Source organism: Sinohyriopsis cumingii, chromosome 12 (assembly GCF_028554795.1).
Source record: "Sinohyriopsis cumingii isolate HCF-2022 chromosome 12, ASM2855479v2, whole genome shotgun sequence".
NCBI lineage: Eukaryota > Metazoa > Mollusca > Bivalvia > Unionida > Unionidae > Sinohyriopsis > Sinohyriopsis cumingii.
This window is the reverse complement of record NC_142972.1, coordinates 37,282,931-37,309,546: the sequence shown is the minus strand read 5'-3', so window position 1 is coordinate 37,309,546 and position 26,616 is coordinate 37,282,931. Positions and strand designations below refer to the sequence as shown.

The 26,616-nt window shown below is 33.1% G+C and overlaps 1 protein-coding gene across 8 annotated transcripts in view; it reads left to right on the top strand.

Annotated features, from left to right (window-relative positions):
* Nucleotides 1-26,616, top strand: part of LOC149786272 (suppressor of lurcher protein 1-like) — a 533,176-nt gene that overhangs the window by 343,512 nt on the left and 163,048 nt on the right. For all 8 annotated transcript variants that reach the window (XM_089976657.1, XM_089976656.1, XM_089976652.1 and 5 more), the window contains 4 exons: nucleotides 7,912-8,126; nucleotides 16,713-16,926; nucleotides 20,140-20,375; nucleotides 23,408-23,431. In XM_089976657.1, coding sequence (XP_089832783.1) covers nucleotides 7,912-8,126; nucleotides 16,713-16,926; nucleotides 20,140-20,375; nucleotides 23,408-23,431 — 689 coding nt within the window. The remainder of the gene's footprint in view (nucleotides 1-7,911; nucleotides 8,127-16,712; nucleotides 16,927-20,139; nucleotides 20,376-23,407; nucleotides 23,432-26,616) is intronic.

The following is a 26,616-nucleotide window of genomic DNA, read 5'->3' as shown; positions in this document are numbered from 1 at the left end:
GAGGCTGTGTTTTGCAGTCACCCTTGGACCTGAGACCATATTTTGCAGTTACCCTTGGACTTGAGATTGTATTTTGCAGTCACCCCTGGACCTGAGACCATATTTTGCAGTCACCCTTGGACTTGAGATTGTATTTTGCAGTCACCCCTGGACATGAGACCGTATTTTGCAGTCACCCTTGGACTTAAGATTGTATTTTGCAGTATACTGTTGGTTAGAAAATGACAGTGTCAAAACCTGTTTCAGTTCATGTGTGCTCATTGGCGAAGGCTTATACCACTTTCAAATACTTTATATGTCATTTATAAGTGAAATGTAGGTAAATCATGGATTAATATTGTTTTCAATTATATACCATACTTACATTTAGACAGATGGACATTTCACTTTCCTCATTACATATGCATTGTACAAGTAACTTGTAAGTGACTTACAAGACCTCTGTAAGTCAAGCACATGTCACTTCTAAGTCAGAAAGTTTTTTCCATAACACAGCCATTGGAAATAGTTTCTTTAAAAATCTCACTACATAATTGCAACATCCTTTGAGGATGACTTGATAACTTAAACTTTGTTCACTTAAAGGTCATGGTCACACAGACCAAGATAGATGCCATTGGCTTCTGCATGATAATTTGTGTTCTACACAGACCAAGATAGATGCCATTGGCTTCTGCATGATAATTTGTGTTCTAACAATTATTGTACAACAAACTTCATATATGGTCTACCTTTTGGTAAGGTAGAAGCCTTTTGCTTGTAAAATTAGAAGGTCAGGTCAAAGTTACTGTGACCTTTTGGACAATGCTGTTCAGAATTAGCAATAACTTGTAGTGCCTATTTACAGAAGTATTAAACACAGGACATGCATGTAAATTGTACCATTGGTCATATTTGCATAAAGAATATATTGTATTCAGGGTTTATTGAATTTTATAGTATACATTGGGAGAATGGAAGAACACTTTTCTGATGCATGATATCTGCCATTTATGCTGATTAAACATGAGCTGATTTCCAGACTGTATTATTGTAACCAATTTCAGTTTTCCTGTCTAGGTTGGAAAAAATTGGATGCAACTGTCCACAGATTAAATAAAAGATTGTCGTCTGCAGCAGTGGACATTTTCATGATGTGAATCTGCGACTAGGCATTAATGAGACACTAATGAGACAATCTATTGTCTAGTCAACATTGTAATTATTATCATAAACAGATCAATCATTGTGGTCTATTTTCAAATAATGATCTCCATGCTAATGGGACATTTTTGCTACTCTCCTGGATGTAAAATTGTCACCCACATATAAATGGGATATTGATGGAATATATTCCATTTCAGTACAACATAATTGCAATATTCATTGCTGTGCTACCAATACTTAAAGTTGGGTCCCTCTGCAAGGAACATTGACCATGATCTGATGTCACATAATGTGCTGGCAGATGAGGGTCTGTCTTGTTTGTTCAACAGATTACTCCTAACAAACTGTATAGTCCCAGATCTGCCAGACTACAATGTGCAATGGCAGATTTGTGTCTATGCAGTTTACAATTGGAAGTGAGTGTATACAGCATTTTTTCTGCAGTATCATTTTGCAAACATTTGGCAAAATTTAATACAAAGAGACAAGAAAGTATTCACTGCATATATTCTGCAACTGGAATATGCTGAAAAAATTCTGGAATTTATAAATATGTGCAGCAAATATTTTGCAAAGGCCATCTTCAATCTCTTTGCTACAGACTTTGCTTTGCAATCCCTAGCTTTGCCACAGAACCCAGCTCCAAGTATTCAAAAATCATTCTGTTTGAGCTGTTTTGTTTTTTAAATTTGCAAAAGCACAATTAATGTTAATAAAGATACCACCACCATCACCAGGCATGATAGGTGATAATAAAAAACAAAATTTATTCCATAAGTACCATATTTACTATATAAGTTGGATCCAATGGCACAGACCCTGATCTGTTGGCACATAATGTAACAGAAAATTGGGGTCTATGTTGTTTGCAATTGGCCATGACGTTTGAGTATTTTTGGTAATTGATAAAAATGTTTCTTTCAGACATGTGTCTAGTTCCATGTAAATTAAAATTGTGTCCAAAATGAGTTTAGCATGTGAATGCTAGGGTATTTATGTGTATCACACCGGAGACCTGTGCTACTATTTACTTCCCAGGTCACATGGGTATTTGTTTATATCATACCAGAGAACTGTGGTATGGGTATTTAGTTCCCAGATCACATGGGTATTTGATATCATACCAGAGAACTGTGCTACCAGTATTTAGTTCCCAAATCACATGGGTATTCATGTGTACCACACCAGAGAACTGTATTACAGGTATTTAGCTCCCAGATCACATGGGTATTTGTATACATCACCTTAGAGAACTGTGCGACTAGTATTTAGTTCCCAAATCACATGGGTATTCATGTATATCACACTGGAGAACTGTGTTACAGGTATTTAGTTCCCAGATCACATTGGAGAACTGTGCTACCAGTATTTAGTTCCCAGATCTCGTGCCAGTATAGTTAAAAGCAAGAAGGAGAATGCACCATCTAGAGACTGATAAATCTATTGGTTGCTGTGACATTGCTAAGCCTAAAGTATGATTATATGCCTACCCTGGATTTCTACCAAGCTTGAGCATTTCACTGTTCAAATGTTATAGTATTAGTATCAATAAATTTTCTCCATCCCGCAAGATGATGATTTCATTTAAAACAGTATTTTTCTGCACTTTCCTTTCAGTTTTGCATGTTTTTTCAAAATGACACATACATATATAATGTAAAATAACTTTTTAAAAATTGGGAGGTTGAAATAATTTTACTGTTTTATTGTATATACCTAACATTTGTATTTGTACATATTGTGTATGAACTTTCAGTCTAGAGTGATGTTTATTACTCAAAATGTTGAGTAATGTTTTATGCTGGATGGAGCTGGACTTTTGTCTTTCATTCCACTTATGATTTCAAGCAAAGAATGAAGTTGACCTGCTCTGTTCTACAGATGCATTATGGGACTGCAAACATGGATCAATACAGTGTACATGTATGCAAAAACAGTACTACACATAGAACTCATTGTATGGGTTGTTAAAATCAAGAGTACCCTGGAGAATGCTTCTCAAACATGACCTCAGTTTAGGTGAAATTCAGTCTGATAAAAATCAGATCTCTGTTGTCTTATATGAATATCTGATGACAACCACTTAAGGGTCATGTGACCTTTGAATTAGCCAATAGAAATACAGCTTTCATAAATCTGAAAGTGAATCAAATCATTCGGTACATATTCATGCTCTTCATCCACAGTGCTCTGTCTCCAAACATGAAGATATTAGACTTCATCTGATTGGTTGATAAAATTAGTGATTATGGTAATGACCTAGGTTACCAGAACATGACCCCTAAGTAGTCACTGTGAGATCTGTCTCCAAACATGAAGATATTAGACTTCATCTGATTGGTTGATAAAATTAGTGATTATGGTAATGACATAGGTTACCAGAACATGACCCCTAAGTGGTCACTGTGAGATCTTCTTGTATAACAGATGAGATCTGATTTTAATCAGATTGGATGAAATTAATCGCTTTCTGACCTTAATTAGAGGAATTAATAATTAGATTTGTGTGCTTTTGGATGAGTGAACTTTTATCTAAATTAAACTACATGTATATAGTTTTATATCTGGATAAAAATAATGTAATTTATAATTTTTCTATTCCTTTCCAGGTATTTATTTTCGATCATTAAATATGCTATTTTAGATTCCAACACTAAGCACTTGAATAAAACTGTCCTTTCTGAAACCATGAATATGAATTGAAATGGTTGAACAAGAGACATTAGTTGAACAAAGTCAATGTTTATTTTTCATGGGTCCTTTATCCATCTGCAGGAAATAAACATCTTTCTGTTCTATAACTTGACTGGTTTACATGTCAATATTTCACTTTCATTATCATGGTTAGAGGTTTTCAGGGCTCAGTTTCAGAGATTAATCAAATATTTATCAGTTTGTTTAGAAGTAATTCAAGTGTATTACACATTTTAAAGTATCAGATATATGCATGAAATCGAATGAAATATAACAAAATTCTATCTTTCAAAAGACAAGTTGCATCTTCAATAATGATTATCTTCAGCTGAATTGATGGATCTTTACACTCGACTTCCCAATGTTTGAAAGCAAATATTTATTGCTCTGTTTTAGATTTCACAAACAATATTAAGTGTAGACTTTAATTTATTGGCTGTCATGAATTTATGTCAGATGTATAATTGACCAAATCAAATATGTTTTTACTTGTGTACCTGGTATCGGTACGTGCTCATGGTTCATTACAATGTACAAAACCTTTATGATCACATCAAAATTTTTGGTGGTTGTAAGAAAATTGGATCAATAAATTTAGTATCACAAATGTTAGTTTTTTTCAAAAGAAATAACTATAATTGAAGGTGAACTGTTTTTTTTATAATATGACTTTGCTATATGCTTTCAAGAATTGACATTAATTGTTCACATATAAATCAAACCAGTTCAGGTGATATGTGAATGCAGATCTTTTGAATAGAATACTGTAATGTTTCAAAAGTGCCCAGCATTTATATGTGTAAAATGGTAGATGGTTAATGTCACAGAGTGATGTAAGAAAGAAAGTTAATTTGGGGCTGAAATATCCCATAGGCTCCTGACAAATAGGGATAAAATTCATGGGGTGGGTTAGGGGGACAGATCTAGGGGTTTATGGATGATGTTTGCTTGAATGGATAAATGAGAAAATTACATATTGTTTCATTCAAGAAAGAAGATACTGTATGGCTGCACTTTGACATACGTTCAGCTTTAAATTTTCACTTCTTGTCCTCCAGCTTTTTCTATAAAAATTGGGATCTTAGATTTTATTTCTCTGTCAGCCAATATGTACATTCACGACTGCATTTGATTCTGATATCAATGTAATGAACAATTTTACATTTTTAGTTCGCCTGGCCATAAGACCTAGTGAGCTTATGGTATGGTTCATTTACTCATCATGCATCATTTGTAAACAATTGTTTCTTAATTTCTTGAAATGGCTGAACAGATCTTGATGAAATTGTACAGAGAGCACCCTAGCATCTGTCTTGTTCAGATTGTTAAAATGATGCCAATCTGCTGTCAGAGTAAGCCACCATTACTAAAAATAGAAAAATCCATTTACCATGGCACAAATTAACCACACCAAAGAATTTGACCAAATTGTAAAGAAAGGATACTGGTATGAAGGTCTTTCAGGTTATGCTGATATACTATCAAGTATGACCATTGTTATTAACAAAATAGAAAAACCATTAAACAAATTATTCTCAAAAAACTAAAAGATTTTACCCAATTGGATGTATAGCAACCTGGTATTGATGGCTTTCAGTTTTTTGATGCAAATGACACTTATCAGACATCAAATATGACTACCATCACTAAACAATATATATATATATATATATATATTTTCTCAAGCACTATTCAGCAAAATATGTACCAGTTTGACAGAAACCAGTTTTATTTTCAGTCACTTTGACCTTTGACCTTTTGGCTCAATAGTGAATTATTTGACAGAAAGTATCCAGGTTTATAAGGCTTTCAGATTTATAGAAATGATGCTGACAGGTATGGCCACTGTTACTAAAAATATAAATAGTGACATCTAAAAATATCCCAACTGGAATTGAAGTATATTTGACACAAGCATCCTGGGATGAAGGCTGTTAATTTACACAAATTTTGCCAATCGGCAATCAACTATGTTCAGCATTGTAAACATACAAACATGCTTGATAACAACTTCTTCTCCAAAATTGTTGAGTAGGATTTGACCAAACTTGATAGAAAATATCCTGCACAAACATGTCAGCTTGCCTATCAAAGGAATGGAAGTAACATGTGATGGAAACTATCATGATTCAGATGTTTGGGTTCAAGAAGAGTTCTTCCCCTTACATAAATGATTTTTACATATAATGTATTAATTTCAATAAAACAAATTGTTGCATGTGACTAGATGATCAGTATGCAACTTAACCCTCATTGTCCAACAAGTTACTTTTTTGTGCTAGGTAAAAAAGCCTTTTAGGCAAAGTACCTCAAGCCAAGTCCAACCAAACCAAGTCCTGATTGTATATTGTGCCTGACTTTGCTCAAAGAGATTTAAAATCTTTAATATCAGACTCCACCTCATTAACTAAGGTGGACTCATTTATTGGGGATTCTACAAAAGAGCCTACATACAAAAAAAACATAATGCAGCAATAGCTTATCCATCATTATTGCATAGCTTTTACTTTTCATGTTGAAAAACCTCATCCATTGGATGTGAATACATCCTCCTATAGAGTGGAAGGTTTTCATTGAGATGCTATCCACTTTGTGTACCTTGTATGTGATGAATGTGTACCTTGTATGTGATGAACAAAATAGTTATCTTTTTCAAGGATGTCATTTTAATGGATGTGTGTCAAATATGTTATCAGTGAAAAATTTCTAATGGTGTCAGGATAATGTAACTGGGTGGAATATGATGCTACATGTCTGTGGCATGATGTCCCAGTACTAGACATAACTATAAATTGTCACACTACAGACATCAGAGCGATATGACTCGTATTGTTAAAGTTATGTTAAACTGACACACACACACATTTATAAAATGAAAACCCCAGGAAGTGTGAGCCATTGCTGCTTCATTTGCTTATCAAAATCGTTATTGTTTGGAGGACCTAAAGAAGGTAGCATATTCGTGATCTCAAACTACCTTCTCCTCCTTCTATCTTTACTTATTAGTACAACAAAGTGCAGGCATTTTTTCTATGGGACCCTTAGGTTGACAATACTTGTGGTCCAAAGAGATACAAACATTCTGTAAAGTGGTTCTCTCTCTTAAATGGTGAATACATTCTGTTTTATCTCAGTTTTTGATCAATTTAAAAAATCAGTCTACCCACCTGACAAATTTACCTATGCAGTAGCAATGAGCAAGTTATTGCTGCTATTAAAACACATTAATTATGCAGTATTTGTTAGTTACTATTGCCAAATGTCCTCCTTCGCCCCCCCCTTCCGATGTCCTGGTGTAATTTTTGTCTAAGAAAAAACACTGTTCTGTGCAATAGGTTATAAAAAAAAGCACTAGTTGGCAAAAAAAAGTGAATACGATGAATAAAATGAAGAATTTTCACATTTAAGAGTAAAGGGGGTTTACAAAACTTAAATTTTAGTTATTTTCTTGAATGTAACCACTTTTCTCACCTGGAAACCCAGTTCCTCTGTTTGGAACCCCAGATTATGGAGACTTGCAAGAGTCAAGGACTCCAAGTGCAAAGGGTTTATAAAAACTCTGCATAAAGTATGTTTGACATAAATTTAAGAAAAATAAATCTTAATGAAATGATTCCGAAAATGTCACTGGTAGTTGTATTTTTTCAATATACAAATCTAAACTTTTGACTATATTGAGAGATGTACTCGGCTTGTTCTTGGACACTCATTGCCATACTGCGTTCACATGTGAACCTTTCTTGTAGATTAAATGTCTCTTAACACTCATTGCCATACTGTATTCACATGTGAACCTTTATTGTAGATTAAATGTCACTTAACACTCATTTCCATACTGTATTCACATGTGAACCTTTATTGTAGATTAAATGTTTCTTAACACTCATTGCCATGCTGTATTCACGTGTGAACCTTTCTTGTAGATTAAATGTCTCTTAACACTCATTGCCATACTGTATTCACATGTGAACCTTTCTTGTAGATTAAATGTCTCTTAACACTCATTGACACACTGTATTCACATGTGAACCTTTCTTTTAGATTAAATGTCTCTTATCTCTCTCTTTTCAGATGTTCAGATTTCCTTAAAATGTTTCTAAACATTGATCGACCAGAAGTGAATGAGCACAGCAAGTGGGATGAAGTTTTGTGTGGAAATATTTCAAATTTAAAACAAAAGACATATTATTCCAGCAGTCGTAGTCTTATATTAGAATACCACACTACCAGTAAATCAACCGGACATTTTACAGGTTTTAGGGGAACATTTAAATTTTTTAATCAAGGTAAGAAATTTTATCTTGTGCTGATGATTTGTATTCACAGGTGTAATTTATAGAATGTATCGTGAATTGCGGGTCTTGGTCTCTTAGTTTGCTAGATATCGCATGTTTATAATCATTTCAGATAATGTATGCTGCATCAGTACATCTGCAGATAACCTGTTAATTTGTCAGTAATATCCATCTTATTCCAAAATGGTGGGTTGAAATCCATTACTTTGTTTATGCATAGTAGGCATGGGTTAAAGGGTTTTAATTTTGGGCTCTGGGATCTCAGAGAGGAAGTCATTGATCAAATATTTTATAATTTCAGTTAAATATATGGGGTGACCCTGCTTTACCATGGTGGTTGGGGTCTACAGAACCTGGCAATGTTATAGACTAAAAGTGTTATAACCAACCAAGTCAATTATGCATGTCCCAAACAATTGCCCGGGGGTGGTAAGAGAAGCAGGTGCAAAAATAAGTGCTTTTGATTAAATGAAGATAAACTAATCTGAAATACACTTGCATATTGACAACTTACATTTGTTTAGTATAATCCATAAATTGATAAGTACTGGACATATATATGAAAAATCCATGAATTCGAGTCTAGATCACATGTTATAAAATTCATGCATCAGGCACATCACATTAGAAAACACAAACACCATTTGGATAAAAAATGGTCATCCTCATTTAATCTATATTCAGTTGTCTCTAGACAATTCCTTGCACTAGCATGTGGCAATAGGTGTTTACATGCTACATGTACATGTACTTAGCCTAGGTTTTTTGTCAGCTGGAGACAGCTATCATCTTTCCAAGGCTACTCGGGGAATAAACATGTTACAGTCACTTTGGAAAATGTAACAATCCATCATCTGATTCCATTGCTTTTATTTGAGTTTATTGCTGACTTCCTTCATTGAGAAGTTCTTTAGTTTTTACTGAAGATTGTAGTTGGTTTTCCTTGATGAAAATTGCATGTGTTATTGAAGTCACAGCTAAAAGATACCTTCGGAGGACTAAACAAATGCCCATTTCTTATTGCATCAGCAGCATCAATGAATTGTGAAACATTGATTGAGACTGTTTTTTTTTTGTTTTCATTTGCTTAGTATTTATTTTTGAACAATCAGTACTTCAATGGTAATCAATTTTTTATGAAATTTCAGGAAAACTATTTTTTCTGGGTACATTTTAAAAAAAAGAAGGAATTAGCTGTTGTTTGGTTAATCATACCAGTTACTGTTCCTATCTTCAGATGTTGGTTAGTTGTAGCTGGTCCCAGTAGCATGATTATTGGAGTGTATCACAATATACAATACTCAGGCTAGATGTCAGCATAAGCAGATATTACAATGCACTATTTAGATGGTTTGTCAGTGTGAAATTTTTTATGTAACAATAGATAGATTAAAGTGCATCTTATATCAAGTTTGTGGCTTCCTTTCATGGTGCCTCTGAATTTCTTTATTCCAAGCCTAAAATACTAGTTTTAAAAGCCAACAGTGTCACCAAAAATAGACAGATGGTATAATTTGTCGCTATTAAAGGAAAAATAACTTTTTATTTTTGTACTTTTAAGAAGAAATATTTTTTGTGCACAAGAAAATTACATGTTTATGACATTTCAAGAGCCACACCATGATCATTTTATATTAGAATTCATTAGCAATCTCTTCTCCAAAATGATAATAAAATTTTTTTACATGTTTTTTTCTTCTACTTTTAACAAAATATTTTTAATGTGCAAGAAAAATACATGTATATAAAATTTCAGTAGCCATATCACAATTGTTTTATATCCAAATTCATGTTGTAATAGGGCATGATATAGCAGGGTCACACAGTAAATTGATTCATGGGAGGGAGTTGTGTATAAGTTATTAAATTTCAACTAAACAGACTTTTAAAACATTTTGAGACCATGCTCGGTTATGAATCTGTAACAGGAAGGAAGGAACATTACATCATTAGCATATTTGGTTTACAACATATCGCAGATTTCAGTTTATTATTACCCAGGGTAGCTGTTGTGGGTGGTTGGCATGGCGTTGGAGGGGGGGACGTAAAATGTTTAGAAAAGCTTGAAAATTTATGAGTGACAAAGGTTCTAAATCTAGTTCATATTTTCTAAATATTTCATTTCATTTATGTTTGAAGGTTATTATTTACTTTTGCATTCTGTTGGAAGCAATTATTATCTTGATTTGAAATTATTAAACAATTATTTTATATAAAAAAAATCTATTGTACATGTATTATGGTAAATATTGATATATGTATGTTGAAGGAAGAAAGTATAGTGATATAATTTATCACATGGTAAGTTCTGGAAAAACAATGAGCTGATAGTAGTTTTGAATTCGTTTGGCTTGTCTTCTTTCAGCTAATAGTTTACAATCATGATTGCTAGTCACATGTATCCTATATAGTTTAAACCTTCTTTCGGTATTATTGCTAGAAAATTGTTAATTGATGTTTCATTGCTAGGAGTTCATAGAAGCAGTGTCCTCTTGAACTACATACCAACCCACCCACCCACCAGATGCTTTTAGATTTTAATGTCTGCATCATGTAGATTTTTAACATTGTAAATGTCTTACCTTATGATGTAGTTTGTGATTGTTTTGATTGTTTTGATTCCCCCAGACCCTTGCCGCACCAAGCAGCTCATCGCTCACATTGCAACCAGTCCCTGTGCAGGCAAGATTTTAATTGACAATGGAGTCATATGTGTCACTATATATTTATTTTCCATTTTTACAATTCTACTTTAACTTCATTTACTTGCATTCTCAAAAACTTCAACTTTTGGAATCATTTGTTGAAAATATTAATTTCACCATAACAAACACTGTCCTTTAGCTTGAATTCATCTGCTTAACATGGCAGATGCCTTGCTTATCTCTCGACTCTAGCTGCTGGCATTAAGTAGGATTGTCTTCACTCCTTCACTCAAGATATGCAAGCAATTTGGCTTGTCTCTTAATCTAGCTTAACTCTGCTACAAGAAAATTGTACTTTTGTATGTTGTTGTCTTGCCTCTTTGCTTGTTTCTAAAGCACCCATAACTGACTCAAGTGTATATTGTTTTCTTAACTAAAATTGAATCTAGTGTATATTGTTGTCTTGAATTTTACTGCTAGATATTTTTAAAGCACTCTACAGTAATTTGAGTGCATATTCTTGTCTCATTACAGTGAAACTTCCTGTAATCAGACCTTCTTTATCCCACCCCCTCCACTGCACACTGGCCAGATATTTTGGTGCTGTTTAAGGTCTTTTGAAACTCCATGTAATTAACGCCTCTTTTATGACCACGTCTTTTGGTCTTGACATTGTCTGTATAAGGAAGTTTCACTTATTACATATTTTTGTTCCTGATAAGGGAAGTTAAAATTCAATTTTTCAACAGTTGAATTGTTCTAATGTTTAGGACTACAGTCCTTCATCAGGTACAACACCACCTGCAGAATGTTCAAGGAAGATGAATTAAGTAATAGAATGTGTTGGGCTGAGGAGAATGGTTGGAAAGAAATTGATTCAAGTTGCATTTGATGTAGGACAATAGACCAAAACGTCATGACAAGTGAACTGTTTAAAAATGTCCCGTGTTTATCACTGGAATCCATGTTCCTTGACACTGTGTGTCTAGCACCTAAATTTACATTATCTTTGTTCCACATTGTAAACCTGCTATTTATTACACATCTGACAGCAATCCTGCTCTTTAAGCATTCTTCTTACCTGATTGTCTGTAAGTTTTCATATGCTCTCATTTTTTCAGGCACTACCAATCCATAGAAGCTTTAATTGTTTTCATATTGAAAATTATAAGTAAATATTTGGCATATAAGTAAAACAAATCAACGTTTAAAAAATGTACAAAATTACAGACAATACAGTATTTTATTTCATACTGATTCTAGTTTTTCTGACCTAAGACTTTGCCCCACCTACACCCTAATCTAAGACTGTCCCTCCTACACCCTGAAAGCATTTCATATCAAGGCTTGAAGCATTTATTTTTAATTTTTATGTACTTACTTGATGCAAACTACAAATATTTGTTACAAAATAGTCAAGTATATATATATATATATATATATATATATATATATATATATATATATATATATATATATATATAGTGAAACCTGTCCTACTGGTCACCTAGTCACAACTGCCATTCTGATTTCCTCCAGCAAATTTGCTATATAAATCTCTTATGTAATTGTCGCCTGCTTTCTAGGATCAGCAGCCAGGTGTTTCCTAATTGAACAGTTGTTTCTCTCTGCTTTACCCATTCAGTGGAGCATATCTACAGTGACTGTATGAAAAGTAAACTATTACAAGGAAGGTATTTTTTGTGTAATAATAATTATTATTAATAATAATAATAATAATGATGAAATTTTGTGTTGGCATTTGTTCCAAAGCCACTTTTAAAATGTAAACCTGTGTACAGATGTGACATGTGCAAAAGCTAGTTTTGCTTTTTTCCATGGGTGGCTGCTTTTGACAGGTTTGACTGTATCTACAAAAATGTTCTCGTTTGTATGTAAATTCAATTTGAAGGATACATCATTTTATCCATGTTTTAAAGAAATGCTTGATGAAGTATTTTTTTTAAATTATTAATCTATCACAGTATCTGGCTTACGGTAAAATTGTTGATGAAATAGATCTTCTTCAGAAACTTTTCATTTAATAATATTTAATTTTTATTTAATTTAATAATATAAAAAGTAACACATGGAAAATAATTAAATCTGTGTTGATATTGTCATTGAATCCCTTTATCATTGTGAAGATTTATGGCATGTATTCAATCTGTGCATTTTCAAACTTATAAGTTTTTGGAACACAAGAAGATATTATTACAGTATTCCCTCACTATCACACTGTCCTTTGGAGCAATAGAGCATTGGCTTATGGTGAAGCCATTCTACAATGGAGTATATTATACTAATTTCCCTAATTATAACTATCTGTGGTAGCCATAAAATGTACCGGATTATAGTGACACCACCTTATAATGAAGTACATTATACATATAATTTTACTACCACTTAACAAAATGGAATCCTTGACCATACCTGCCATATAACAGGAACTGTGTTATAATGAAAAACATTATAACAGGAACTGTGTTATAATGAAAAGCATTATAACAGGAACTGTTATAATGAAAGGCCTTATAACAGGAACTGTGTTGTAATGAAGGGCCATATAACAAGTACTGTTATAATGGAGGGCCTTATAACAGAAACTATTGCAATGAAGGGTCTTATAACTAGGAGTATTATAATGAAGGGCCTTATAAAAGGAAATTTTATAATTAAGGGCCTTAAAACAGGAACTGTGCTATAATGAAGGGCCTTATAACAAGAAATGTGTTATAAAGAAGGGCCCTATAACTGGAATTGTGTTAGATTGAAAGGCATTATGACTGGAACTGTGTTATAATGAAGGGCTTTATACTGAGGTAGTGCTATGATGACCTTATACTCAATATCATCATTATTAATAATGTACCTTCTGGTCTGTAATATTCATATCAGAATCTTGGTAACTGAAGTGATTTCCTTCAGGTTGTTTAGACAAGGTGTTATCTTGCACTTTTTCTTTATGGATTCATATAATAACTTGGGAGTATGCAACCATATCTATTCATATACAAATCAGAATCAACTGCAAACTGTACAGATCCAGATCTGCTGTCAGATGCACCAGCAGATCTGGGCCATGGAGCATGTTTGGACTAATTAGTAGAACAAAGAGCATAGACCCTGATATGCATACACATTAAGTGACAGTTGATCTGGGTCTGTGCTGTTTTGATGCTGGACTCAATTTGTACATAAGTGTATATAGTGCTGTGTTACTCTAATGCACAAGTTTTTTTGTCCAATTTAATGTTCCTTTCACTTACATAAGCATGGTGGGACACAGATATCAAGTTCACTATTCAGTCTGTGTTATTGGTTGGTTTGTTTTTAAAAGCACTTTTGACACATTATTGACTATATGATGCCAAACAAAATTTGAGCTAAGTGCTAAGTATTTTTCCACACGAAGATGCCAAGGCAGCTAACATGGGCTGACCTGAGTGGGCAGGTATAAAACCCACCAGCCTTGGATCAAGAATCCAAATGCTCTACCAACTGATCTATCATGGCTCCCCAGATTCTGTGTTAGGTTTTTACAAAGGGATACACCATTGTATGGATGCAAATAAGACACCATATTCTGCTGAACACTTGACTGTTATTCAGTCTGGAATATTTTACTGAAATAGCCATACAGTTTCTATTGTGGAACAAAATGAAGCCAGAATACCTGATATACTCACTTATGAGTCAAGTAAAACTGCAAACGAAAATCCTTATCTGCCATTGCATTATAAATGCACCTGCAGATTAGGATCTATGTTATTTGTTCTACTGATTACTCCTAACAAATTGCACAGACCCATACCTGCCATTGCATAATGCACCAGCAGATCTGGGTCTGTGTAGTTTGCAGTTGGACTTGTCTTATAAGCGAGTATCTATATCAATAATCTTATACGAAGACATGTCCCTAAGTAACTACTGCTTGTAGAATCCATACATGTGGTAGCCACTTTAACTTGTGTTAATCTAAATTGGTTTCCATATAAAAAGGGCAACCTTTCAACTGATGATGATAATATGCCACTTTAGATGTTAAGAAAGGCAGACATTCAGGATTATCACTTTATGTCTCTAAGTGCTGATTTACAAGGATGGTTATGTGCACTGGTTTTATGAATTCATAGAAAAGTGGTCAGTCGTGAAGTGAGAACACTTCACTATGATTAATGGAGGTATTAGATCTGCAGTATAGAAATGTGATTTAACATGCTAGAACTCTGGTCATATAAATCAGCCCCCCCCCCCCCCAACCATTACTGATACTTATGGACTGGTTTTAGGTATGATTTCACCTATTAATTAAATTTAGCAATTGTTTCAGACATACGTGTCCACAACAACCTGTGCACATTGTATTCTCTCAGTTGTTGGGTAGCAGTCTGTTCAAGGGTCTTTTCAGCTGTTATGTACAGAATATTTTCAGGTCAAATCAAATGTTGGACAACTTGTAAATCCGTGTGAAATAGAAATAACCCTGTGGCAGTTAAAAATAAATACAGCAACTAATCAGATGCAACTTCTTCTCAATAACTCATTTGAACGTTATGGTTGACAAAATCTGGATATGCTCAAGTTGAGTCACATGACCAAAGCAACCAAAACTTTCAGATGAGCAAATGAGTGGAAGTTGCATCTTCTTGGTTGCTGTATACGATATGCAGTTGAAGTTTTGATGAAATCCAATAACAGTTAAAAAAGTTAATGTGCGGCTAACAAATGTGGGTGACTATTAACTCCATCAGACTGACAAAATATGCAGACAAACAACCACTGTTAGTGTCTCATCAGTATCTTGCTGCATATCAAATTTTGTTGAAATTCAGTAATTATGGGAGTTTGTTGCAATCCAGTAATTATGGGAGCTTGTTGAAATCCAATAATTATAGGAGTTGGTTGCAATCCAGTAATTATGGGAGTTGGTTGCAATCCAATAATTATGGGAGTTGGTTGAAATCCAGTAATTATAGGAGTTGGTTGAAATCCAGCAATTATGGGTATTGGTTGCAATCCAGTAATTATGGGAGTTTGTTGAAATCCAGTAATTATGGGAGTTGGATGAAATCCAGTAATTATGGGAGTTGGTTGAAATTCAGTAATTATGGGAGCTATTGTGGTGAAACAGAAGTTAATTGGTCTGAGTCAGGGGTTATAACTCTGCTAAATGATGCAGTTAACTTGGGGTATAGACAGTCAGCCATTTGTAATTATTTCTTTTGATAATCACCCTGTTTGAAACAGTCACATGGCCCATCGAGGTATGTTCCATAATTAAATTTATCAGCATCTAAAAGTTCTTTTTGGGCCTGATATTCTTGAATTTGATAGTCTTTGATAAAAAAGGACTTGAAGATGTTTTGGTAATTTTAGGATGAAAAAAGAAACTCAGGACTCTTTTTTTTTTGATCTGATAAATGTTAATATTGTCAGGGTGCATTTGATATTCATTATATCTAGAAATTATAAATTTCTAGATTCCATAGAGGGAGAGACTATAAATTACAAATGTTTTACCTGACTAAAATTAATTTAGTGTCCAATCTGAAGTTTGTTAATAGAGAGAATTTACTACAAGAACAGCAACATTAGTGTTGAAAAATACTGTTTCACACATGGGATACAAGAAGGGAGATGACTCAGAGTGAAAGAGGTTGTCATATACATTGAGATTTTATTTTACACTATTAGTGGAATCTAACAATAACTCTTTATTAAAATTGTATTGGTGGAGAAAGAAAATGGCAATAACTTTATGTGGAGTTGTCTTCTCTAAGAATCAGTAAATTCTCATAACCATACAACTACTTAACAAATGTTGATTTTGTCCAGTCAGGTATTGGTTATATTCTGGTATTCTCTTTAGTTTTACAATGTTTATTCCAAAACTTAGTGTCATTTTAATTTTTTTGGATTTCTTTTTCAGCTGATTTCAGAAATGATGGCCACAAACAATTAGGAAAACAGTGCTCATACTTTTTTCAGAGTAGTAACAATGGCACTAAAGGGAAGTTTTTCTCACCAAGATATCCACAGAACTATCCAAAAGGTTCTAATTGTCAGTATATATTCATGGGACATGCTAAAGAAAGAGTCATTGTTCGATTCCAGAACATTCAACTGGACAATAGGGATTCCAGGTAAGCATTTTAACCATTTTCACAGACTTAATTAGTAATGTGTATTTTTAGAGAAGAAATCCTAACTTCCAATGTTTTGCTATGCACGTAGTCCCTTTGTATAATATAAGACTTCTGGTCCATGCTGATCGTTTATTATGGCAAAGTGTTCATTTTAACAAAGTATTCTATTAATATACATGTGACATCAGATTTAAAGTTGGTATTCATTATATTCTTAAATTCCAAATTGCGAGCTTCACTTCAGGTGCAGACTGTACCTAAAAAAAATTTTTACTTACATATTTGTGTGTAAAGCTTCATGCATGTTTATCAATTAAGATAAAAGCCAAATGTGAGAAGGACACAATAACAGTATTGTGTATTGCATATAAATCAAGAATTAAAATAGTTTTTACATGTTTAATATTTGGGTTGGGGTAAAAACTTTATATTGGCACATACAAAAAAATCTCTACAAGGATCAGTAACTTAAGTGTAAATAGAGTATTCACCAATCACCAGCTGATCTGGTTGTATCAATAGTGATAATTTGATGAAAATGTGAAAAGAAAGCATAATTTCTACACGTTTTCTGCTTGAGCCATTTAATCTAGATACTTAATTTCTTCCTGATAAACTCACACTAACTCAGGAAACTCTAAATCGGAAACATTTTTATTTACTGGACATGACCAAAGGGTCTGAATTCTGACAGACAATAAAATTCATAAATCAGACATTAGGAGTTTCTAAAAGGAAACTTGTATTTAGGCTTGAAAAATATTTTAATTAATCGAAATTTCATACAGGAGGTCAAGGGTATTCGCCCTGTAATGCACTTTAGATTGATACTTGAACGGTTCTGTTTAATTGCCTGGACTCAGTATGGGAGTAAACCATTCAGTTTCATGGGTAAAGAATTATCTTCATAAAAACAGACAGTCTCTGAAAGACAGACAAAAAATGAATACAATGAAGGTAGTATTATATGACAGTTGCATTTATAAGTATGATTTTACACAACAGCAGATGAAAAACAGATATTTGATTATGATGGCAAATCCATATACCCCAGCAACTTAACATGTTAACCACTGGCAACGAGTTTACGTGGTAGGAGGTAGTAGCCTACTGCTGAGCTCTGTAGCATAATGGTCATGCATGATACACTAAAGTGGGTGGTATTATAGAAAGGTAGACAGATGTAGCTCTACAACGATACCTAATAATCTGGAATTTCTAGTTGCACTACAAAATACAGGGGGAAAAACCTCATTTTTTGGACCCGATTTTTTTCTACCCAAAATTCGCCTGTGGTCAGAATCTGATTTTGTGTCTGGATTTTAGACTTTTTGGTCTCAGATCTAAGGCAAACTGGTATGAACTGCAAACAGACAGATGAACCTTTGCAAAAAGTAGGATAAGATGGGCATTTGGAATAAAGAGTGGTCTCGATACAGAAATAATGGCTCCATTTAGCAAAAATAAAAAAAATAAAAAAATCCAACTTTTACCCTTCTGCTCATGCACGAGCCTAAAATAGCCAATGAAAAACGATGTTTCTAACACATCTAGGCAGTATGTTATTGAAAGATCACCTGGGATTTGGTGTTTTTAGATCTATTCAGAAATAGCTTTCAAAATGTGTTTCCTACTCGAATTTCAAGCTAAAATGTCAAAAACCTCCAGGGGTTAATGTGTTAAATGGTCCTGTTTGAGTCAAGTGGCATACATTAATATAAGTTACATGTATGTAACTTTACCATCACAGTGGGTTGTGAATATGAGTGATTTGGAGCACTTTCTTGAAACCTAAAAATTTCTATTTTGACCTTAGAAACCTGAAAAAAGCCTTCCAAAACTGAAGGAAACCTAAATAAATGATAAAAACCTAAAAAGTTTGAAAAATGGTGAACAGCTCTTCCCTGACCCCACAGAAAGTGCTTTTTTTACACACAGGTTTTCATTATGTTAGCCTAGCAGTCTAGAAAATGCATGAACTAAGGAAATGAAATACATCTAGTCATTGTAATTATTTATCAATTTTCATGTTATCTTTATTTTCATTGTAATTATTAAGAACAAATGTAAAGCATACTTTATCAGATTTGTAATCAAAGTTATGGTCACCATGGAGACAAAGTAACTGTGTGTGTGTAAACTGCAAAGTATTTTAAAACCTTGAAGAAGAAAAAAAAACAACACAAAAATAACCTAAAATTTTAAAATTCAATTTCACTTTTAAACCTTATCTGCATTTCTGAGTCTAAAATAAAAATGAATAAGATTGGTGAGTGGACAATGACTAAAACTGCTATGACAGTTGAGGTGATAAACTTGTTTTAATAGTTATAAAGTAACAACTATTATTATTATCATCATTATTATTATTATTGTTGTTGTTATTATTGTTATTATTATTATTATTATTATTATTATTATTCATCTATTGTTTCCCTTAAATAGGTTGGTAAATTAATTGATTTATAAATTCAGCTGAGAAACTTTTCTAAACCACTGCTTGATTCTTGGTTGAGTGTGCCAGCTGAATGAGCAAGCACGTGTTAGCTATTGTTTACCCGGGATAGAACTAGTGTTAATGGGATGCATTGAAGACAAATAAGAAAAAGACATCATGTAATTATTGTTGATGGCTCAGTAGTAATTAGATTAACAGTTGTTAGCTTGTTAAAGAAATTTCCTCAAGAATACAAATTATTGAATCAGATGCTTTTTTATTTTTGGCAACAAAGCTTAGCTTCAAGAAGTAGATGAAATTATTGTAAAATTTTGGAAGTCATACCAAGATCATGTTATATGAATTTGTGTAAATGCTAAGCATGTTATGGTAGTGTTTTACTGTACCTCACACTTACCCACCCACCCACCTACCTACCTATCTACCTACCTACCGACTCTTTACAAAGGTACATCTGACAAGCAGTAATACAAATTCATATCCTTCTGACATTTGGAATTCATTACTTAGTTTTTGGTAACAACAGAGAAAGCATTGCATTTTGTGTTAGAAGAGTTATCATTAGAACCTACATGTTTCAAATTAAGTTTGTCACTTTTGTAAATATAAAAGCTGTAATTTGATTGGTCATTTGAAAGGTCAATACAACTTGACCTCCCATTGGTATCCATCTTGATCTTGATTTTAAACAAATTGACTGTATCTCTTTATTTTCATTTACCAGAAAGTATGATGATCTTTTCTTCTTGTAGCTGTCAGTCAAATCCAGATACGGTCAAAGTATATGATAGTAACAACAAGGATGGTAAAATTCTTCGAGAAATATGTGGTATTCACAACCAACTGGATATCGTGTCCTCAGGGCAGTACATGTTCATAGAATTCAACAGTGACCATCACCATGAAAGTCAGGGCTTCGCAGCCACATTTGAGTTTACTGATGATGCCAACCCTTATACTCAGCAACCTCCACCACAGAACAATGGTGGTAAGGCTTTATTCAGTGTTAATCCCATTATAAGCTTAAGAAGCCTCACCTATTACACCTTTTAATTTATGTTGAAGTGGGTTTATCACCAGTAAGAGTTGTTTAAACAATAATTTGCCCAAATTCTTTAAATGTAGGAATGAGCTATGATTAATTATACATAATTAGCCTATCATAGGAGAATAACAGTTGACACTTGTTCTCTTCCTAGCTAAAAAGAGGCACTTTCTGGCTATTAAATGTTTTGATATTCCTGGGTTGAAATATGCACAGTACAGTGTGTGTTTTTTTTTTTTGGCCATATGTAAAACTCAGTAATATATGTGTATATTTCATATCTCACTGTATGAGGTAAAATCTCACAGAATTCTCTGCAGTCTCACATACTCTCACAGGAAACTGATACTGTGATGAAATCTTCTGATTCTGTTTTGGGAGATTTAAGGTAAATTCATTTTCTTTGGTTTGATAAATCCATGTCAAAACCTACTGACCAAGGCTTACATTTTCATTTATCTACCAAATGTAAGAGCATTATTATGTTATGATGATGTCTGTCCATCTAGCCATCTGTTACCAATTTTGTTTGTGGATGGCTTGCATATGGGGTTGGGAAGAAGCCCATTCAGTCTGATGTTGTTATATATATATATATATATATATATATATATATATATATATATATATATATATATATATATATATATATATATATATATATATATATATATATATATATTCTTTGTAGCTTTTGTTCATTCTTCACAATGATTATATGCTATGTATTTCATAATGGACCATATCCACAATCAATGGTCTACCTCACTAAGGACATTTAGTTTGTAAACAACATGATACATACTTAATATTTCATTATGATTATATATTAAATATTCAGATCATTATTATTGGAGGTAAACATGTTTATTTGTATCTGAGCATAGAACACTAGTTTTTCACTTGGGAAATCCTGAGCTTGTTGACAACTTTGAATGCTTTAGAAGGGAAACTGACATACATCCTGGCTGTATTATTGTGTCTTGTCTTTTTATGTTAATGTTGTTTACTTCAGAATTACTCATTCCTACTTTAGCATCTGAAGTGAAATCAGTTTTATTGTTATGGTCAGTTTTTAATTTGGGTGGATTCATTTAATTTATTTAAATTATACACTGGAATTACAAGGGCTTATTAATAGTTCCTGGACTAAATCAGTAGTTTTGAATTATTGTGAATTCATTCAAGGACCTTTGGATTATATTTTTGTGTTACGTCAATACTGTTAGTACATTGCCACATTCCAGGTCATTGACACATTAGCACATTTGAGACTACAGTCACATCAGCACTAGCAGTATTAGAATTTACTTGGAACACCTCTTGAATACATTTCGACCTGCGATAGAACTTTTAGGATTGTTTGGGATTTAATTCACAATACTGTAAGTTCTTTATAAATATTCAGTTTGTTTTCTAGGAAATAAATTATTTGTTGAGTTTTATAAACTTTTTTGTTTTTGCTATTTTCTGTTACTTAGTTTAAGATCATAGAGTCAAAACAGGCATCATAAGGTCAGATGTAAAGGTCATTGTGATTGAAAGATATGGTATTGACCACGTACCTTAACCAAAGTTTCTGGAAGACTTGCATGTTTGGTAAGAAAGAAGCCTCTTCATTTTGCTGATAAAAAACATCCTTGCTCGAGATTACTTACTGAAAGAAGAAAAAGGTTTTCACATAACGGCTCTAGTTCTTGATCATATATCTTGATCAAAGTTTCTGGAATGCTTGCATTTAATAATAATAATAATAATAATAATAATAATAATAATGATAATACAAAAGACATTATTTAGAGAAGGTAACTCAATTAGTTACAGAACTAATCTACCGTAAGGCCTTCTATCTGTTATGTACAATAAATACAGTATATACAACATGATGTGAAGAATCTGGCTTGACACTCAATAATTAGGTGATTTTAAAAATCAGAGTATCAAGCCTGGAATATATGCACAGGCATCTATGAACACATAAACATAAATAAGATATCATCCTGCATTGAAAAATTAAACTGTGAAAATTAAGCAAAATTACAGAAAATAGGCGGTATTTATTGGACTAGAACTGTTCAATCATCTAAAGATTTCATCTACTTAAGACATTGATTAAGAAAAGAAGAAATGCTAGGACCCTGCCTTATGTCACTAGGAATGTTGTTCCATACCAGTGGACCAAAATATTGAAAACCTTTTTACACAAGTCCTTCTTTGGCCTTGGTATAATGTAATTTTTACTTCTTATGGACCTTAAATCTGGAGTACCATCAGCATCTCTTTGGTGAAAGATATTGCTTAGATAGACAGGAATGGCTTTTCTGGATACTTATACATCAATTTGGCCTTTATAAGAAATATTCTTTCATGTATTAAAATCGTTATATTATTCATTGCATCCTGAAAATTGTCAATACATTGATCTGGAATTAAATGGCAAGTCCTCTTTTGGAGTCCTAAAAGTGTTGTTATGTTTGAATTTGAGGTATTACCCCAAATTACATTACAATAATAGATATGGCTGAATATAATTTTTATAAAAGATAACCCTATACTGAAGAGGAATGTATGTTTTGATTTTCCTCAGTGGCCAAAGATAAGAATTAACCTTTCTTGAAACATGTCTCTTCATCACACATTGCAATAAGCTTTTTCATTGGGTCTTTAAATTTGTTGGTTTGGGCAACAGCAGAATCCATGAAATTTGATATCCCACAAAAATTAATGATATTAAAATATATTATGTAAAATTCTGCACATTTTCTGCATGGGTAAAAGTGAACCAAAGTAAAAGTTAATTTAAATTCAGAAGGAAGAAACCTATCAATTTTGATGTCATAGGTCAAGGTCACTCTTGCAGAAAGGAAAATATGGCTTCTGTTAAAAACTGTCAATTACCTGCATGCAGGAGAATTAAACATCCAAAAGACAAATAATGTCTTGTTCATGTACACCTTTTTTTCTCTCTTTTCTAGAAACCAGATCCACTTCAGATAATTGTAAGTACAAGTAACTGTATACTGCTGGCATATATAGATTTGTATAATATTTTTTTAATTGATGGTCTTGTCCAAACTCTAATGACATAATTTGAGCACTTCAAGTTCTTCTGCAAAATATGTTATGCAGTTTCTAGCCAGAAGCTGTTATTTCATGATGCCACATAGATTGAAGCATGTGTGTTGTGAATGGAAAGATAAATGATTAAATCTCCTATCAAGGATGCATAGAAGACATTTCTTAAGCTACACTTTATGGGGTTTTGCACAATTTGTGATACATCAGTACATTTGTGAACTGATTAAAAAAGTGTCTAAGATAGGAAAAGGAGAAATGACATTTACATTATGCCAGGAAGTCACTTAGATTCTTGTTAAACGGAAGAAAGACACCTAAATGCAGACTACCAAATAGACTGTTCTCCATTTGATGAAAAGCTTGTCCTTGCCTCTTATACTGGGATCTGGGATGCAGCATTTAAATGAAAACATATGGTTTAAATCTGTTTTAATACATAGCCATTGTTTTTTTCGTCAGATATTCCCTAGGAAGTCTTTTAAAGTTTAATGCATATTGACCCTCTATAGCTAGATACAAAATGTGCATAATTGTAACTTTACTTGAATTGTTTACATGATGGATCTATGATATGAAATATCGTAAAGTTACAAAAATGCAAGAGTCTGAATACATCTGACCTGCAAAATCCAACTCTGATGTTAGAAAGTTGTAAAAGATTTGTATACTTTATTTTATTCAGTTTGTCTTTTTATCTAAAAGTAACATTTTTGAAACACTTTAAGAATTGTTCTTCTTGTTTTGTAGCATATTTGTCTTCATGACATAAATTGTTTTTTTAGAATGTGCTGTGAACCTATCTCACCAGAGTGTGTAGTGTATTTGTGTTGCTGACACGAAATTTAAAAAAAGTATGTGTACCAGTCTAACCAGAGTATGAATGCCAGAACCATCAGAGTATTCTCCCCAGCTCTGTTCACATATAATTTACTTTCCAGAATCAACTCTTACTTTGCAATGAGTTATTTCTTCTCCATAATCAAAGTGACAGTCAAAAATACTTCCATTCTGATAACACATTGATTTTTTATTATTTACCCCATCACATGTCAGATGAACTGATATGCTTTTTGTAATCTAATTTGCTGAGAGTGCCACTGATCAAACTATGCATATTTGGGGAAGCAATTTGATATCATGTTCCCTCTATGAGGATGAAACTATTACAGTCCCTAGAGAGAAGATTTAACTTGAGTATAAAATGATCTTGAAGCCATGGACCTTGATGATAAAGTTAGAAAATTTCCAAATGATTTCACACCACCCACCCCACTGCCTAGTGCATGTGATATTAAGGGGATCTTATCACCTTAGAATATATCCATAATAATAATAATAATAACCTTATTTAAAGATGGTAACACAATTAGCTAAGAACTAATCTACCTTGAGGCCCTCATACAAAGGAATTTATTTAGTTTAGTTGCATCTCTGAAGCCAGTCTGGATATATTGGGTTTGGAAGAAGGAAATAGAGTGTGCATTTCTAATCTCAACTGGAACACTATTTCAGAGCAGAGTTCCAGTGTATTGGAAACTTTTTTAAATAACTCCTTATTTGGTTTGGGAATTTTATACTGTTTGGTAGACATGGATTGCAGGTGGGGAGTATTACCAGGAGCCTATACTGGAATAGTGATTGTAAATATTCAGGAGCACTATTATGGGATATCCTGTACATTAATTTGGCTTTTCTCAAACGGATTCAGTCTTTAATAGGTAATACATGTACATGTATTTTTAACTTACCAGCTAAATTTTCCTTGCTTTCTTTCTGGATTAGCCCATTACATAAAAGCAATGGAATCTGATGGATTTTTTTCATTTTCCAATGTGACTGGAACACGTTTGCTGTGTCATGAAAGTTTCCTTTTTGCACTGGAAAAAGTTTATGTTTGTGAATGCTACCAACGGCAGCTTAAAATGCAAACTAACTTTTACCGACTTGGGACGTATTAAAAAGTAAATGTGCTTCATCATTTGTTACGTGATTGTGCTATGTTTTTCCACTGAATTCGGACCTATTTGACTTGTGGCAAAATTATTGAATATTGTAAATGTGTGTGCATATTTTCGATGGATTACTTGTATTGTGGGTTCAATGTATGTGATGAGATTCATGAGTGAATACATGATGTTGATACTCTATTCATGCTATACATTAGACATGTATGTATATATAATAGTATACACATATAGGTACCAATCCACGGTTCTAAATATAAAGTAAACTATTATATATGCCTTCTCTCTTTTCACTACAGGTATATTTCCCATTTAATATGCATTGCTTTAAGATGGTAACTGTACCAATGAAGCACGTATTTACTACCCGCATTTATTACCTACCCCTCCCCCCACAAATATTTTGGGGTACATGCATCATTTTCTTCAGCTAAATTACCTGGTTGCTTATAACATGGTTTGGTCTATAATATGGTCAGGTTCTATGGCTCCCAACTACCTTGTTATAGTGGGGTCACACTGTCTTACAGATGAGCACATACAATATTCATACAAAAATTAGTAATATACCTGTACAAGATATTATAGATGAGTATATACAATATTCATACCATACCTGCTATATTCCTGGACAGTGTTGGGGGTTTGTGAGACTCAAAAAAGTGTGTTTTGAAGTCCTGGGGTGGGGGGTGCGGTGTGTAAAACCAAAAAAGGTAATATCCAATTGAGAATAAACAGCCTATTAGAAAATGTTTGGAAATTCAAATCTAAATAAAAGCAATTAATTCTCTGTTTAGTTTTTCTCTCTCAGAGCATTTAATATACTTACAAGAAAGATATAGTTGGCAGATTTATCATTGGAGCTATCAAATTAGCTGTACACATACACATGTGCAAACACTCACATAATCACAAACACACTGATATTAAATAAAAACAATAAAGTTTCTGTCTTAAAATGCATTTGATGACAAAATATATGCCTACTTGGATGCAGTCTTTTACTGCTTTCATTAGTTCAGGAGGGGGTTTGAAGGTTATACAGGTATCACTAGTACTTATCTTTGCACTCAATAGAGACTGGACAGTACTGTTGTCCAAACTTCTCTCCTGGTCAGAATGTTGTTGTTCCTAACAACCTT